The sequence below is a fragment of the Chinchilla lanigera genome, unplaced genomic scaffold (assembly GCF_000276665.1).
Source record: "Chinchilla lanigera isolate Chin_1 unplaced genomic scaffold, ChiLan1.0 scaffold00026, whole genome shotgun sequence".
NCBI lineage: Eukaryota > Metazoa > Chordata > Mammalia > Rodentia > Chinchillidae > Chinchilla > Chinchilla lanigera.
Window position 1 is genome coordinate 14,420,454 of NW_004955427.1, and position 17,367 is coordinate 14,437,820.

The following is a 17,367-nucleotide window of genomic DNA, read 5'->3' on the forward strand; positions in this document are numbered from 1 at the left end:
CCATACCTTCCCTTCTACCTGCAGTCCTGCTCTTTCTTCCCCGCAGCCCCCTTCCCCCCTGCTGCCAGGTCTGTCGAGGAGCCTATACTCACCTGTATGTACAAACATGTGCTTGACGTAGTTCTGTTTGGCGGTGAAAGTCTTGTTGCAGAGAGTGCACTCGTAAGGCTTTTTTTCACCTTGCCCACTGGCTGTGCTGTGGCCTGCAGATGAGGCCAGGGGCTGTGGCGCTGGCAGCTGTGCAGTGAAGGTCGACAGGCCGGGCTGGGATACCGTCACAAACTGGGTTTGCTGGCCTGCCAGGGGCTGTGGCAGACTGAAGAGGAAAGGCTTAGGGCCACTGCCTGCAGGCTGGGTAGTGAAGAGGGCTGGCAGGTAGGTGTTGCCAGCTGTGCCAATGACCTGTGTGTTGCTGGTCAAGGTCAGAGGCATCCTCAGGTTGCTGGTGAGGGTTTCCGTCTGGCGTAAGTAGAGCTGGGTACTTGGCAACGGCTGCCCGATGGATGTGTTGACCGAAGGCGGTTGCAGGATGCTCTTATCTGAGCTGTTGCTGACAGTGATGACTGTGTTGTCCATCTCCCCCTCATTGCTTCTCTCTGGAGAGGAGGCACCTGTTTCTAGCTGGTTTGGCTGTGCGCTGCCCTCAGCAGGGGCTTCAGCAGCCTGCTCCGGTTGCGTGGGCTCGGCCTGGCCTTCCCGTGTCGCCCCAGGCCCAAACTGCTGTTCCACCGAGTCGGGTTCAGTGCCTATAGAAGAGCTGACTCCTGAATCGAAGCTTTCGCCTTTGGGCTCACTCTCGGTGCCTTCGGCCTGGTCAGTGTCTTCTGTGCACTCCTCAGATTCATTGCGCTCCAGGATCTGCACCCTTTGCTGCCCGTAGTAGTCATAATCGTCCTCCATCTCTTGCTTGATATGGATGTTGCCCATCAGAGTCTGGATACGCACGGGCCTGGGCTGCTTGCGGCAGTGCGTGGTCTCGGGGGTGGTGGACATGTAGCGCTCCATCTGCGAGCGCTCGTGGATGCGGGTGATCCAGTTGGGGTCTTCCATGTGGTGGTCGCGGGGCAGGCTGAGCGCAGTCTCGTGGTGGCTGACCACCGCACCGCTGTAGAAGGAGCGCTCACCGCTGCCATTCTGCATGGAGCAAGCGTAGAGCGCTGAGTAGATTCTGTCCACGCTGTGTTGTGGGTGGCTCTGCAGGTAGCCCGATTCCGTGTCACTGCTCTGGCCCGACGTGCCCGACTCGGGAGTGCCCCGCGGCGTGTCCTGGCCGGAGTCCTGGATGCCCGGGAACACATCGCCCACGTTCTGCGACACTATGCGCGTGCACTCATCTATGACGGTTTTGATCTGTAGGATGCTGGCGGCCGTGAGGATCTGCAGGGCTTCAGACTGCGATACGCGCAGCACGCCGCTGTACATGAAGTCAATGAGCTTTTGTACCGACTGCACGGACACCACCGACGGGATCTCAATGTCGCTGTAGCCGAGGAGCAGCTTGTCCTGGAAGAAGGGACTGCCTGCTGCCAGCACGCAGCGGTGTGCGCGCAGCATGCTCCCGTGGATGCGCACCGTCACGTCACAGAAGTGGCCACGGTTGCGCTGCTCGTTGAGGGTCTCGAGCACGGAATTGCTGAAGTTGTGAAGGTTGATGCTGTGAATGCGCTCGGTCATCCCCTTGCAACTGATGTCACCTGCAGTGCGGCAAGACAGACAAAAAACGGCACAGGTCAGATCCAGCTGGCTGCATTCCTCACACGGAGGTCTCAAAGCAGTAATGCTAGAAGCGCCCTCTTTGCAGGCACGGGTCGGGAGAGGGACAAGGCTTCACATCCAGACTTCAATTCCACCTTAGTGCCCCAGCTCTTTTGGATATGGAATCCGAATTAATCCCCCAGAGCTTCAGCTGAAGGTGTCAGTCCAAAGTAAAACCATATGTGCCATCTGCCTGCTAGTCCTACAATTTCAGCACAGCAGAAGTGCGAGGCAGTGGAAGGCTTGTTCTCAGGGAACACTACCTCCACTTTAAATAAGCCTTGGGGAAAGTTTACATTTCCCCCAGTTTATGAAAGTTCCTTATTTTATTCAAACAGAGCAACTATATTCATAGTTAAGAAATAAATTCCCTTTCTATTAGCTTATAGGGCATATTACCATGACTCACATCATGTAGGCAGAAATTCCTGTAAAATTCATCCAGACCAAGATGTCCACCAGTTGCCACCGTCCAGATGACGGACTGGGTGGACTGGGTGCAGAATGCAATCTGCTAGCTACAGGGCATTCACTGCCTGCTTTCGGGATCATCTCTGATACCCTTCTTAGCACTGCTTTGGGATGGTTATGTGTGATACGGGTGATGTTTTGAGGTTTAGTGAACGAGAAAAGTTTAAAAGGTCAGGGCTGGGAGGCTAGCGTACGTACACTAGGTGATCACACGTATCATCCAAACTGGGAACTTTTAAGAGTGAAGAGGCGCACTGTTTATTGGGCCAGGAGAGCAGCAGGAAACCATGAGTAGGACACACATTTACCGTGGGTAATAGGATGCTCTATGCACCTGCTGTGGGTGACTGTGAAACAGCTCCCAAGAGGAAGGCAACAGTCAGCTATGTGGTCCTGACCCACTGCTACCCTGACCCAATGCTAACCCATATGTTAAGCGTTGCAGCTAAGGGATAATTTCAGTAGCATCTGGATCCATGTTGAATGTCTTGGTTACTTTTCTCTCTTTGCTGAGACAAAATACCCAACGCCCAAAATGAAGGAAGGAAAGGTTTATTTAGCTTACAGTTTGTGGAGGTTTCAGTCCGTACTTGGCTGGCTCCGAGGCAGAAGACAGCAAAGCAACAAGAGCAAAGCGGGGAATGGCAGCCGAACAGCAAAGCAGCCAGAGCAAAAAGGCAGACTGGCGCCAAGCAGCTTTTTTCCCCTGCCTTACATTGTAAACAGGCTACCCCCACCTAAGGGGCGTGTAGCTCTCACATACTCTCCATGCCCTCCTCTTCCACGGGCTCAGGATGTATACAAAGTAAGCACCCTGGCTTCCTGCTGAGTCACTTAGCCAAACCTCTAGACTCCCCAAGTTGACACAATGTATCAACCGTAACATTGAAAAAGAAACAGAAGGCCACAGCACTAAGTCCTGGGGCTTTCTTATTTCTCTTCCTCATCTCTTAGATGGCTCTCCAGAAGACCTCTTTCCAAATTATTCCTCAACCAAATTTCCATTCTTGCCTTTACAAGTGAACAATCAGTCTAGGAGAACCAGGTAAGAGGGCTTTCAAAACAAGGATGTCCAAGTACTGCTGCCCGGTCCGTGACCCTGATTCCTGTCCCCGATTGCGAGGAACAATCTCTAGCTCAAGGTCTGCAGAAAGGAGGGAGCCTACTTTTGCAGATTCTTTCTCCTCTGCCTGACAATAAGGACCTGCTCTGGGAAGTCCAGACTCTAGTAGCTTTTCTACCCTGCCTCATGTGGTCATCCTTATGCTGAGAGAACTTAATTTAATAAATGCCTGCAAGCTCTGTTCACATTCAGTGATACAATTTGCATTAATTTATGTGAGACAGTCCCTTCTTCCCACCTCCATGGGGTCTGTTACATGGCTGAAATGTTGTTCTAGGATACAGCTTCCACTTATGTAAAACAAATTTTCTTTGCCAGATCAAGAATCACAGTGATCTCCCTACAATTGTTCTAATACAAAATGTGGCCCTAGAGGAAGGCGGCAGTAACCCGGGAAGGGATGTTCAGGAATTCAGTCAACAGATAACATTATAAATTCTTGCGGATTCCACACTCATGTACAATAAAAACAAGAGCAAACTTTTTTTTAGAGCACTGTCATGTCACTTTATGTATTTTATTTAATCTTATTTAATCTTCATAGAAATTATATTGTTACTATCATTTTCCCCATTTTATAGATGAGGAATTGAGGCCAGAGAAATTAGGAACATGCTCAAGGATACGTAAGTAATTGGTGGAAAAGCTGGCATCTGAACCCAGGCTTCACTATTTCACACTTTGCCCTGAAGGTGTGCACACATTTGCTGTAAAGCTGTACTAAAAGTCTGTCTAGTATTTTCTTCAGCCACTTCTACCCCTGCCCAGGACTTAACATGGTTTTCATGTTTCTTGGGCTTCATCTAACTTCTAAAAGGGGAACAATGCAAGAGATAAAACAACTTGTCCAGGCACAGAAATGTACAGTTTTCTAAGTAGACTTTTGCTGTCACTAGATACACTTTTGCTGTCACTTGCTTGCCTTTATTTATTTATTTATTTATTATTATTATTATTTTTTTTCCTGGTACCAGGAATTGAACTCATGATGTTGCGCTTGCCAGGCAGGCACTGTGCTGCTGAGCTAAATCCCCAGCCCCACTTGCTTGCCTTTAAGGAAAACAGTAGGCAGTAAAGCTGGTTGTAAATAGGTGGCAGTACAATCATCATCTCTGGATAGGATGGGCTTATTCACTTTAAAAACTTTTTTCTATTCAGGTAAAACACACATTTGATCCTAACACCAGCTGAAGAGTTGTCTTCTTTCAGATAATTTTTGGAAGCATCTCTCTCACAGTTCTCATAATAATATCCATGTAGTAACCGGCAGTGCAAAATTCTCTCACTTGTAACATTTCATTTACATATTTCAACAATCCTATGTTTTCAGGACAGATCTTATTATTCCTATTTGACATAAAAAGAAGTTGGGCTTCTCAATGCATTAAAGTTAGTTGCCTGAAGTTTTACACAGCTAGCAGGTGGCAAGGTTGGGATTAGGGTCTATGCTTCCCAATGCTCTTTTCTCTGCACACAGTGGATCCCTGGGGAATGACACTTGGAATGCTCAGAGATCTAGGGCCATCCTTATTCTCAGCAGAAGAAAAGGCATTGAGGACCAGGGATATGGCTCAGTGGCACAAGCACCTGCCTGGCAAGAGCAAAGTCCTGAGTTTGAATCCCGGTACCAAAAAAGAAAAAAAGGCACTGAAAGTTATGACAGAGATTGCTTTGGAGACGAGAAATGGCCAACATCAAAAGGTGTCATCATATCACATACACACACACACACACACAAATTCACACATACGTACACACACACACAACTGCATGAGAAAAACTCAAACTACTTGTTGGACCTAATTGAATTTCACATTTATTCCATCTAAACAGAGTATTTGCTAAATAATCTGAGTTATGTTAGTAACATCACTAATAGCCACAGAGAGAAACATAAACCTACACACATATGCAACCTGGCCTGATAACCCTAGCTGGATTTCTACAGACATAATTCTTAAACGTCTCCCGAAGTGTACCGGCCTCACACTGCGCGAACAGCCGTGAAAAGTTGAATCATTTTTCTGCTGAGATGGGTACAGATGCGAAGGGGGACGCTGCCTCTCCATTCAAGCACGGCTCGTTCCTGCAGCACACAATGCCGAGGCAATTCCTTTCCCAGGCTTTCTTTCATTTTTAACACTAATACAGTGGGAAAAAGTTTCTGCCACAGCAAGGCGAAGTCCAGGCTTTTGTGAACACGTCCTTTTCAACCAATGGGCATTAATGTATAGATTCCAATGGAATAAATTTGAAATACTCTACTGTAGAAGATTTATTCCCCATTGAAAACAAATCTTGATTAGATGGTTATTCAAGGACTGTATAGGAAGGAATGGTGTGAAAATGCTAAATCTATTCTTTCCTAGATTGGCACTGAATAGGCATTTGGGCTATTCAGGAAAAAAAACCCACACAACAACTAGTCTCTCTCCCCTCAAAACTCAACCCCCTCAGTTCTACAGAACCACACAACTTCACACAAATTTTGTGTATTTGAGGACGCCTCCTCACTCTAAAAAAAAATCCACAGTTGTATGAACATAGAAGTGATGGCAAAGTAAAAAAAAAAAATAGTGCTGAAGAGAATTCTCTGTGTGGTTTAACATAATCTGCACCCTTTCCACCGAAGTGAAAACGTAAAGTCAGCCTGTGCTGGTATTCAACTTGAAATACACAAGGAGCAGTACTACGGCATGTGCTCTATAGTAGGGTATAAACAGAGGGAGCTGAATCAGGGATGAGCTCCGCAGGGAAAAGCTGCCTGGTGAGATAGATGGCAGAGGGTCTGCCTCTCTGTTCTGTAGGAATTCTGCTCTGCTCTGTCCTTTAAGCTCTGGGGGTCCAGGGACAAGGCTGAGCATGAGAATAAAAAGCTGCCTGTGTGTAAGAGAAAGTGAACAAGAAAAAGCAGGCAATACAGTCTCTTTTAATTAGGTGTGAAACCCACGTCCTTTCTTAGTCTGGAGAGTGAAAGGATATATGAAATGACGCTAGTGCAAGGACAAGGTGCTGTGGGTGGGCGTGGGAATTTTAAGGCTGTATGGCTTGGGAGGAAATATCAGATCTCAAATTGAAACCGATAGGAATTTCGGTCAAGGCCATAGGTCCAAGTCAAATGGCAGGGCCGAAAGCCCTTGGGCTTTCAATCTGGGGCGCCAGGCTCAGATGAGGTAAGTGGGTCAGCACATAAAATAGGGCTAGGGTGGCCAGGCCTCCACAGCTTAGCTTTATTTATCATATTAATTCCAATCTTTTTTTTTTTTTTTTTTTTTGGGGGTTTTCTCCGGTACCGGGAACCGAACTCACGACCTTGAGCTTGCCAGGCAGGCGCTTTTGCCGCTGAGCTAAATCCCCAGCCCCTTAATTCCAATCTTGATATCTTTTGTATACTGAGGTTGATCCTTTGTATATCAGGAGCTTAATGATGATCTTAAACTACTGTATATTGGTACTGCTTGTCAAGGTGGTCATAGTAGGAAAGTTTAAGCAGACTCGGGAGAAAGCAGGTATCCATTTGGGCAACTCAGGCCCCTCGTCCCCAAATTTCCTGCCAAGGGTGTGACCTCAGTTATAGTCACTTCACTTACACACCGAGGGGGCTTTGCTGGGCCCCTGCACCAGAGAACACAGAGGTTTCTTGCTCACAGTTTCTACCATTCAGAACTAATGGTCTTGTACTCCCCTCACCTTTCTGTACCACTGGCATCTTCACATTCTTGGAGGGTAGATGGGAGCCCTGGGGAAATCATAGATGCAAGTGGAAGGCAGCAGGCAGAGCAAAACTTCTTTCTGATAACCTGGCCCTATACTCTTAGCGTATCCCAGCTGTCATTACAACCATGAGGGGACCACAGAAGAGTCAGAAGCCTGCAGGAGAAAGAGTTGTACAGCTTTACTCCCCCTCTCTGGGATGAAAAGGGGGATGTCCCGGGCCATCTCCAAAAGAGGGCTGTCCGCTATCTTGCAGCATGCCTAAACGCAGGGTGCCAGGACCATCAAGGATTTCACACATTTCTTAGCCACTGATACCAGGATTCTTCTCATAAAACAGAAATCAACTGTTTAACTTTTAGAAATTTGGTTTTCTGAAGCATATTTTTAGGAACACATTATAAAAATTGGGGACTGCTGAATGTGCTTTTGTAGTCACTGCTTATTATTTTAGCTGCACAAAGATAACTAAAATTATTAGCTTGTTTAGATTGTTTACAACATTCTACTATTGTTAATACTATAGTTGGGTATGTCTTTAGTATAACTTGAGTTTTCATTCATTCAGGGAACATTTCTGGAGAACATTGTAAGCATTTAAATTTTTTTAAATTTTATCTGTGGGCTTTAGTGGGTATCTCTAGTTTTCATAAATGCACATATTTGTACCTTCATAGAGATAATATCAGTGACGTTTTCATAGAGGTCTGTGTTCTCTCCAAATTCAGACTCATAGATTGAGATTCAAGTATCTCTCTTCAAACTCTTCTTTAGTATTTTCAAAAATCAGAGCTCTGAAACTGAGGTATATCTGACCTGTCAGGTTTATAGAACTGATAGTTGATATTCTATGATAATGTAAACAATCCTCAACAAAGTGACAAAAGCTACTTTTTAGGAGATAATAATTAATAGAAACAAGAAGACCGAAAGGAAATACAGTACTAATGACAGCTGGAAATTGGAGGACTGAACGAACCACATAGTTTTAATTGTTGAAGGTAAAGATTATAGTTTGAATCCCGTTTTCATCAGCATTGACTCCCTTTCCGTTAATACAAATCTGTAGACTATTTAGGGAACACATTTTAAACTTTTTCCATGTAGTATAATTCATTAATCCAGACAAGCTGACAGCTAAAATTAACTATCCAAAGTTTACCCCTTGTCAATTTGGTACTCATATAATTTCTGTGAGCTGTACTTAATTTCCAAAGAAAGATAATAAGAAAACAATAGTTTTGCCCAACATGATACATATGACTATCCTGTGTATAACTGAGAACACCCTAATCCCTTCTCCATAAAAAGAAGTCAAGTCCAGGGGTAATGTTTCTTCATCTCCTGATAATCTATGATTTAAGTGCTATGAAGTGAAATTAACAATAATAGAGATACAAAGTCATTATATCTTATGTAATACAATAACAATGAGGGAAATGAAAACAAAGATGTCTTCATACATACACATATTTAAAGTGATACATATGTATAATATATGTAAACATATTAAGTAACATATGAGCTCATATACATACACACATATATTTATAAGGTAGTATATATATATATATATATACACACAATTTTTTTTTTTTTGCAGTAGTAAGGATTGAACCCAGGGTCTTCACATTGCGCTACATCTCCAGCCCTTTTTCTTTTTCTTTTGTTTTGAGACAGGGTCTCACTAAGTTGCTAAATTACCCTGGCTGGGCTCAAATTTGCAATTCTCCTATCTCAGCTTCCCTGATTGCTAGGGTTACAGGTGTGTGCCACCATGCCTGGTTCAGGGGTATTCTAAACCAAATAGTAAGAAAATACTCGTGATAATTACAGTCCTTGTTTCTGTAACTGGGCATGTGGTCCTAGTTGATATTTACAATTACCTTCTTCTGCCCCTCCTTTATATTCTCTTTGGCTTCAATAAGCCCCTCATATGGTCATGGTACTTTAGCTGGTAGGGAGACCCTAAATCTTCATTCTTGAACAGTCTGTGCTACTTGGAATCTTGCATGGATTTGGTTATTATAGTTTTCTATTCATATTAATCATGGAGCATGGAAATATTAAGAGATCCCCAAAAGAGCTCCTGTATTCCAGACATATCCCTTACCTACGTTATGGAGTAGTAATCTGATTTCTTCTTTCTTTTCTTTTTTTCTGGTACCAGGAATTGAACTCAGGACCTTGCGCTTGCCAGGCAGGCACTTGTACAGCTGAACTATATCCCCGGACCTAATAATCTAATTTCTGCTTAGCTGTCTGGATCAGTGAATCCACTCAACACTGCAATTCTCTTCTTAGCCTATTGAGTCAGAGGTCTGGGGTGCCCAAAGTGGCCAAGTGGCAGTCATAACTTCTAGTTCAATAGGATCATTGTTGTGTTCCCTGGTGGAAACATTCTTCTTTGTGGAACTAAGATTTCTAGATCAACAGAGCAAAAGTTGAGGGAACAAGAAGAAAAGTTTCACAGTGGATTAGTAGGGGCAATAGAGAGTGATGCTGCAACCATTTCCACTCTTACATTCCTGGATCCATGAGTTTTGTTCATGGGAGAAACAACACTATGTGCTAGATGCTGATTCAGAAAATATAGAACTTTCTGGGGAGCCTTGCTTCAGCCCTGCAACGCATTACCATCTAGCTGGCATTGTAACTGCAACTTCAAATGGCCATTCCCCAATTCTGTCAAGCCCGCTGTTTCAGTATTATGGTGAACATGGTAAGACCAGTACATTCCATAAGCATGAGCCCACTGTCACACTTCTTTGACTACTAAATGAACTCCCAATAGGCAGATTAGACACTGTGCTTCTGTTTCGGTTGTAGCCTTCACTTTAGAAGAGGTATCTCGACAGGTCTCATGCTCTCAGACCTCAGTAAAATTCACTGGGAGAGAAGGCTTCTAGATTTTAGTTAGATTTATTTCCTATCTTCTGACATGCAAATGTTTTTCCAATAAGTCCAAATGGTCACTATTTCATGTCCACCAGGTCCAATAAGCACAGTGTCATCAGTGTAATAGACCAGTGTACCATCTTGTGGAAAGAAAAGGTGATCACAGTCTTTTGAGAACTACCTTATGACACCGGGTGAAAGAGCTGATATACCTCTTAAGTAGGGCAGTGAAAGTGTGTTACTAACCCTGTCAGCTGAAAGCAAAGTGCTTCTGGTGGGTCTTATGGACAAACATGGTGGAAACGGCATTTGTCAGAATAATAGCTACAGACCAAGTACCACAATGTATAATAATTTTCTCAAGCAATGAAATTATATTTTACAGTACCTGCAACTGGAGTTACCACTTGTTTAAATTTATCACAATCCATCGTTACTCACCATGCTCCATTTATCTTTTGCCTCGTTCGAGAATTGGAATGTAAGGGGAATCACCACACCAGCATCAGTCCTTAACGGTAGCACTAATCTGTGTGACCCCTCCGGCAATGTGCTGTTGTTTTTGATTTACTATTTTCCTAGGCAAAAGCAACTCTAATGGCTTCCATGTGGCCTTTCCAAACACAATAGCCCTCTTCCCACAGGTAAGGAAACCAATGCGGGCATTCTGCCGGCTGCTAAGTACACCTATTCTAATTATAAGTTCTGGAACTGGGGAAATGACTACACGATGGAATTGGGGACCCAGCGGAGCCACTCTATGCCAAAATGAGCTAAAACTCCACTAATCAGCTGATCTCCATTAACTTCTACTCTACCTGGAAACCTAAAGAGATGTTTCAAGTCTCTTGGAATCAATGTTAGTTCAGGGCCAGTGTCCAGTAGTCCATGAAAGATCTGATTATTCACTTTTCCACAATAAACAGTTATCTGGTAAAAGGCTAAGGGTTCCTTTGGAAATGATGGGGGAAAGATGAACAGCATACATTTTAGGTAGTGTGCTGGGGTCCTTCCTCAAGGGGACTCAGGCTCCCGTTTATGCAAGGAACTCCTGGTCTATAGACTGAGTTGTCTCAGAATTGACTGTGGGACTTCATTTTTATGATTTGAGTTTAACTTCTGTGCACTTGAACTGAAGGTTTTCTTCTGTGCAGATGAAGTGAGAGTTTGGTAGGTTTCCCACCTATTTCACTTCTAGGAACACCAAGCCTAACTAGCCACTGCCATTCAAGTCAGACTAGTATGATTTGCCTCTGCTGCCCATTACAGTAACTATGACACCTTGCCTTTAAGGGCTAGATGCTGACACCTGGCTCCTGCCACCCCAAAATGCAGTTATTCTCATTGCTTCTCAGTTTTCCATTTGGGTGACAGTAATTCCCACTATCAGGACCTGTTTATTGAGAACGCAGCACTCTGACGCTACTGGGGCTTCTCTTATAAATTTACTTTGAAAATACTAGTGAAAGTCATATCTTTTAGACCCTCCCAGGGTGGAGGCTTAGATTTTCTGTGGCAAATTCACTCCAACATTCCAACCCCCAAAGCCTTTCAATTCTCTCTTCCACAGTAAACCAAAGAAGCCTGGGCATCTCTAACTCATTCAAACTGGCTCTTTTGATCCTCATTTCTGCCCAAATGAAACCAAATGAAACCAAAACCAAACCAAATTATTATTGCCTTTCTTAATTCCCCAAGCTGTGATATTCATTGTACATCCTCTGTGTAGTGGGCCCACATCAGTAAATTGAGCCTGTATGAGCCAGACAGCCCAGCTTTACAAAGGCTTTCTGTGTGCTATGGCCAGCAGGCACACACCATCCACACTGCCAAGACACCCAAGGGGAACGTCGCCTTTGCTAAAGAGTGATGAAGGAAGTACCCAAGAGATTGGTGAGGTTGTCAACTAAACTTGTTGCTGCAAAAGTGGAAATAAAGCCCAAAAGTCAGTGGGAAAGAATAAATCCTCAGACAAAAGAGTACAAAGAAAAGAAAAAAGCGAGCAAAGGGAAAATAGCCCAAGTGGCTAACCAGGAAACTACAGATTTTTCTGCAGAAAGGGGAAAAACCTAAGACAGGCAGGGTACAGCCTCTGATGAAGTAGGGAAGTTTTCAAATAGCTCCAGGTACATTGTGAAGAGGCAAGGAATCCCACTTCATATTTTAGAACTGTAAATGCTGTTTTAGAAGAGATGAAATCACCCATTGGTTCTCGTTCGGTTTTGTACAATCAGAAAACAGTGAGATATTGAAGTAGAGGATGCTCTGACTGTCTTGGGTGTAGCTTTACATTCTATAGGTGGAGTTAATTTTATATCCCACAATACAGAGCAAACTAACGGGCAATGTGGAGCCAAAGTCATGTGTTTCACATGTCTTCAGCATTTAAAATTACTTTTATTCCCATGATGTTTTTAATTGTTTCCTAAAGAAAACTGCTATTTAATCATTGCTCTGTCAGAATGATGTGTATTCGGTAACATTTCTGGTCACAGAAGTCCATTTTCCTAATGCTTTTGCTTATGTGTTGTGAAAAGTTGAAAATTTGAGTATGTAGTACATATGGTATACAGTTGTGAATTGGTGGGAAGCTGAGGCAGGAGGATCCTAAATTTGAGGCCTGAGAAAGACCCTGTCTCCAAAACAACACAACACAAAACAAAACAAAACAACAAAACAAAACCTTGGGAATTGGTGGGACTTAAGTAATAGTCTGTTGGCACTTGAAGACATTGGTATGTGATATCCTCTTAAGGAAAATATGCCAAGTTGAAGCTTGGAAATTCCTGGGATAACTATCTAATAAAGATTCATAATATAGGGCTTTTTATGTTTTTGGTATGTATAGCAAGAACTGTTTACCAATTTAAGTGTTTGTGTGGTGGTTTTCAACATAACCAATAAAATCTCAATCATGAAACAAAAATGAATTCAGTCTGATCCAACTTTACGGCCTTTCCACTGCTAGTATGAGTCCTGGAGTCCACATGCCAACGAGCCTGGAGATTTGATGTCCACGGCAGGAGATAACTGTCTCCTGGCTCTCAGGTAAAGACATGAATTTATCATCAGTTCTGTTCTCCGTGGGCCTCAACTGACTGGAGGGACCTGCCCACGTGGGGGTTTCCCTTTTACCCAGTTCACTCAGACTCACATGCTTACCTCCTCTGGAAAGACCTCCAGAGCCACTCCCCAACTACTGTCTTTATGTACTTCTAGGCATCCTTTAATGCACTCAAATTGGCCCCTAAACATAACAGTTACAATATGCTGCATGAACTGCTATCCTCTGAGCATTTAATATAACGGACTAAAACACTGAAATTTATTCTTTCAGTATAGCTTGGGAAGGCTAAGTTTTAACTCTGTGGAGAAAGGCCTAGATAGATAATTCCAGTCAACATTCTAAAGGCAACTATGCTCTCATTCGAAAGTTAAAGTAAAATGGCCTCCTGAGAAGGAAACACCTGCTGGGACTAAGGAGAAAAGTCAATGAAATCTGAGGTTGATGCCTTTAAATCCTCTTACATTGTAAACCTTTTGAGATACCTTTTAGGAGTTTCTTATTTTTTTCTTCTGAAGCTCTTTCCTTACAAATTTAGCTGCTGCCCTATTGTAACCTTTCCCTTTGTTCACTAAATCTGGAGAACAAAAATACTGAGATGCTACATCTGTGGGTGGGATACAAAAATGAACAAAGGGATCTACTTGAATTCAGAGTATGCAGTTTGAACTTGGCTTTGGATAGACGTTTGAAAGAGCCATATGTATTCAAATGTACAGTTACTATACTAGGTCTTTTATTTTGCTTGCCAAGAAATTAGAAATTTAAAAAGTGACTCTATAGGACTGCGTGTGTATCTTGGTGGTAGTGCACTGACCCAGTATATATTAGGCCCTAGGTTTGATGTCAAGCATGGATTGTGTGTGTGTGTGTGTGTGTGTGTGTGTGTATGTGTGTGTGTTTATGTAAAAATTAGCTCCTTATTACTAATCCATTCTTCTTTTGGTCTCTATATCACCAAATACTTGTTTTTAAGGAAAAATAAAGTTTTAACTTCAGTAGTCCAAAGATCCAGGTTAACTCCCAGGAATAGCATTCCTTTGGGAAATATTCTCAGCTAGTGGTGAATTATGGCAAAGTAAGAAATAAAATTTTGTCTTTGGGAAAACTTTTATCTGAGTTCACTGAATAGGGAAACAGAATCTCACAGTCTCTTTATAAGAAAGCTTTCAGACTAAAGTCATGGAGCTTCCTAACGTATGGAGCTTTCTTCCTATGTTGCCACATTGCTCTCAAACTGCTTTTGATGCAGGCATTCAGACTCATGCTCAAATGTTCTCTATGCTTGGGTCTTCCTGAAAAACAAAAACAAAAACAAAAACAAAAACAAAACCTGGTAGACCTGAAGCATGACATACTATTTTAATGAGGAATAACGGCCTTCCACCCAAAGGAAAAGGAAAACCATGATACTGAATGAATGGTTTCCATGAAAGTACAGAGCTGATTTGTGTGGCCCAGTTGGAGAGTGTGGCAGGAACTCATTTGCTGCCCAAGGTGATCCATTTAGAACCAGACACAGGGACTCCTTAAAGAAAAGCTCTAAGTGCCTTTCTTGAGACGAAGATGATTCTAAAGAATTGTTGCCAGGTAGAAGTCAAATCCTTCAGAGGCAATGGTCCATAAGTGAAGTGGAAGGTATATTTTATAATTATGCCAACAGGGAATAAAATGTTTTATTATATTATTGAATACACTTTAATATAATTTTATATTATTTATATATTATAGAGCAAAAGATATTTAGCTTTAAGAGTCTTCTATAGCAATAGCTAACATTCCTATTATCTGATCTTATTTTACCAGTTTAGCTTGATTTGGATTTTCCAGTCTTCCTCAAAATAAGATCTCTGAGATAGCTCAAGAAATTGGTCACTTTTGCGATCCGGTGCATGTATTACATTCATTCTTAATTCTCTTCTACTGAATTTGTCCCAGGTTCCGAAATTACCATGCGTTTGGTAACCCTATGTCCTATGTACCCTCCATGAACTCTATTCACCGTGCTTTATTGCTGTGAAGCCTTCTCTGATTATTAGAGCCCACCTTGATTTCTTTCTTTTCCTAATTCCTTCTGGTTTGTGAGCTAATAAAGCAAGACATTAATTTCTGGTTTGATCGCACTGAATTTGCAAACTGTCATAGATTATCTTATCCTTTCTCCACCTGTGGGTAAGAAAGGCCACGTCTTTGTACACAGTTATAGGCTCCCTTGTTCAAGGGAGCGTGGTTTTGGAGCCCATTAAAACTATAAAATGAAGAGTTTTCTTTCCTAATCTATTGTCTTCTGAAAGGAATATTTTGGGCCCTTTTGCAGTGTGGAGGGGAGGGCTAGTGTTCTGGAGGTAGACTGAAGTACTAATAAAGGGAAGAAAATCATAAAATGGAAGATGCCGTGATCTCTCTTACACTCAACACTTGTTGGGACAATTGCTCGACACAGGTGGAGATGAGACTGGACATAGAAAGATGCTATTTTGAGAGAAACTGATCACGGGGACTTTGGGACATGAGCCCATAGTTGAGGCAGAGAACACTGTGAGGCATCTATACACCCAATGAATGTAGTAGTGCCCGGCCGTCTGAAAGCCCAGGCTCAGTGGCTTCTTCGAGAGGTAACCAAGCAATGTTAGTGATGGGTCCTACCAAGGACTAAGACTCTAGGTCTGACCCCTCTCCAGATTTCATGAGCCTTGTACAAGTCTAAGGAGAGGAAAGAACTTTGAAACCTGACTACCTCTTGGTGACAGAAACCTTGGGTTTAATTTCCTTTAAAAAAAAAAATAAGGAACTATTTCTTAACTTTCTACATATATGCCAAGTATATTTAGTCTTTAATAGTGAATTAATTCCCCCTCCCTGTGTGTCTATCTTATGCCTATCACTATTTGTGCCTATCTTATCTCTAGAAGCTTCTAGGCCTCCTGAAGGCTAGTGCCTTGCCTTGATATAATTATAACTGCAACTACAGCTACAAATATGTAAAACTGGATCTTTATAATAAATAGGCCCTACCTGAATTCTTGTTTGATCAAATCCACTGCAGTTCACAGTAAGTGGGAACCTCAGAGTGCACCTTTTCTCTGAGATGTGACTACATGTCATAGTCTTAGGAAATCCTAAAAGTCTGTTTAATGCTCTTCTTCCTGTCTCTATGACCCTATCTCTTCCCATCAAGGAATAAGCCACAGTTCTATTTTTAATATGAATTTAAGGCAGTTGGTTTTTTTTTTTTTTTTTTTCCTCCGGTACTGGGAACCGAACTCACGACCTTGTGCTTGCCAGGCAGGCACTTTTGCCGCTGAGCTAAATCCCCAGCCCCTGGGTTTTTTTTCTGGTGCCGGAAATCGAACTCATGACTTTGCGCCTGCCAGGCAGGCACTGTGCCGCTGAGCTAAATGCCCAGCCCGGCAGTTGGTTTTAACGTGTTCATTGAGTCTATCATAAACTATGCTCGTTCCTTTATGATTTCTGACACATGCCATATTGTTTACAGATCTCTAATTCCTTTTCTTCTATAAGACAGCTCACTGGGTCCTCCTGTGAGCAGAGCATGTTTGGAACTCAAACCTGAACCACACTTTGTAACCAAAAATGGGAACAGATGACCAAACTGGGATGTGTTAAAAATCAAACTCTGATTCCTCTTGCCTGACCTACGGAACCCTAAACTGCTTGATAGCAGATGTTACCGAGATAGCTCTCCATCATCACCAATAACTGATGTTTATTTATATTTGTGTCAACAGTGTTAGGGATTGTTTAGAATATTTACACTTGGTGGCCACTGGGTGTCCTCCTTTACAAAGTAAATATGTAGTTTTTAGCACAGGTCACCAGAAAGAATAAAAAACACCAGTTTTCTCTGTGGCCTTTCACACTGTATGTATAAATTTATTGCTAAACTCATTACAAGTTTTACATAGTCCTGTTTAAAAACCTTCAGGTCAAACCGTTAAAAGTTTAGAACCAAAAGTAACTTATTCAGGATCCAGACATGAATTTAAAAAGCTGTTCCTTCAATAGAGGGGCCTGTGATCAGCTATTAGAATGAGCTCTTATTCATCTAAAAATTGGCATGGGACTTTGACTATCTGCAGAAAGAGCCAGCAGAGAGGAGCAGAGAAGGTCTTAATTTATTCTTGGGAGAAAAAGAGAATACCAAATATCTCCATGGGATATTTGGTAGATTCTGTTTTTTATCTCGGCTTTCCTGAAAACTAATTAAAGATAATAATGAGAGAGATGAAATATGTCCTTTGTCTAGGAAGCTCAAAATAATGTGAAAACAGTACAACAACTTGGGTCATATAGTGATTATCGATCACTTCATATTGAAGAC

The 17,367-nt window shown here is 42.6% G+C and overlaps 1 protein-coding gene across 12 annotated transcripts in view; it reads right to left on the bottom strand.

Moving 5' to 3' along the window:
• The window catches only part of Zbtb20 (zinc finger and BTB domain containing 20), an 821,796-nt gene that overhangs the window by 10,754 nt on the left and 793,675 nt on the right, over positions 1-17,367 (bottom strand). For all 12 annotated transcript variants that reach the window (XM_005386415.2, XM_013515065.1, XM_013515064.1 and 9 more), the window contains one exon: positions 93-1,694. In XM_005386415.2, the coding sequence (XP_005386472.1) occupies positions 93-1,694 (1,602 nt within the window). The remainder of the gene's footprint in view (positions 1-92; positions 1,695-17,367) is intronic.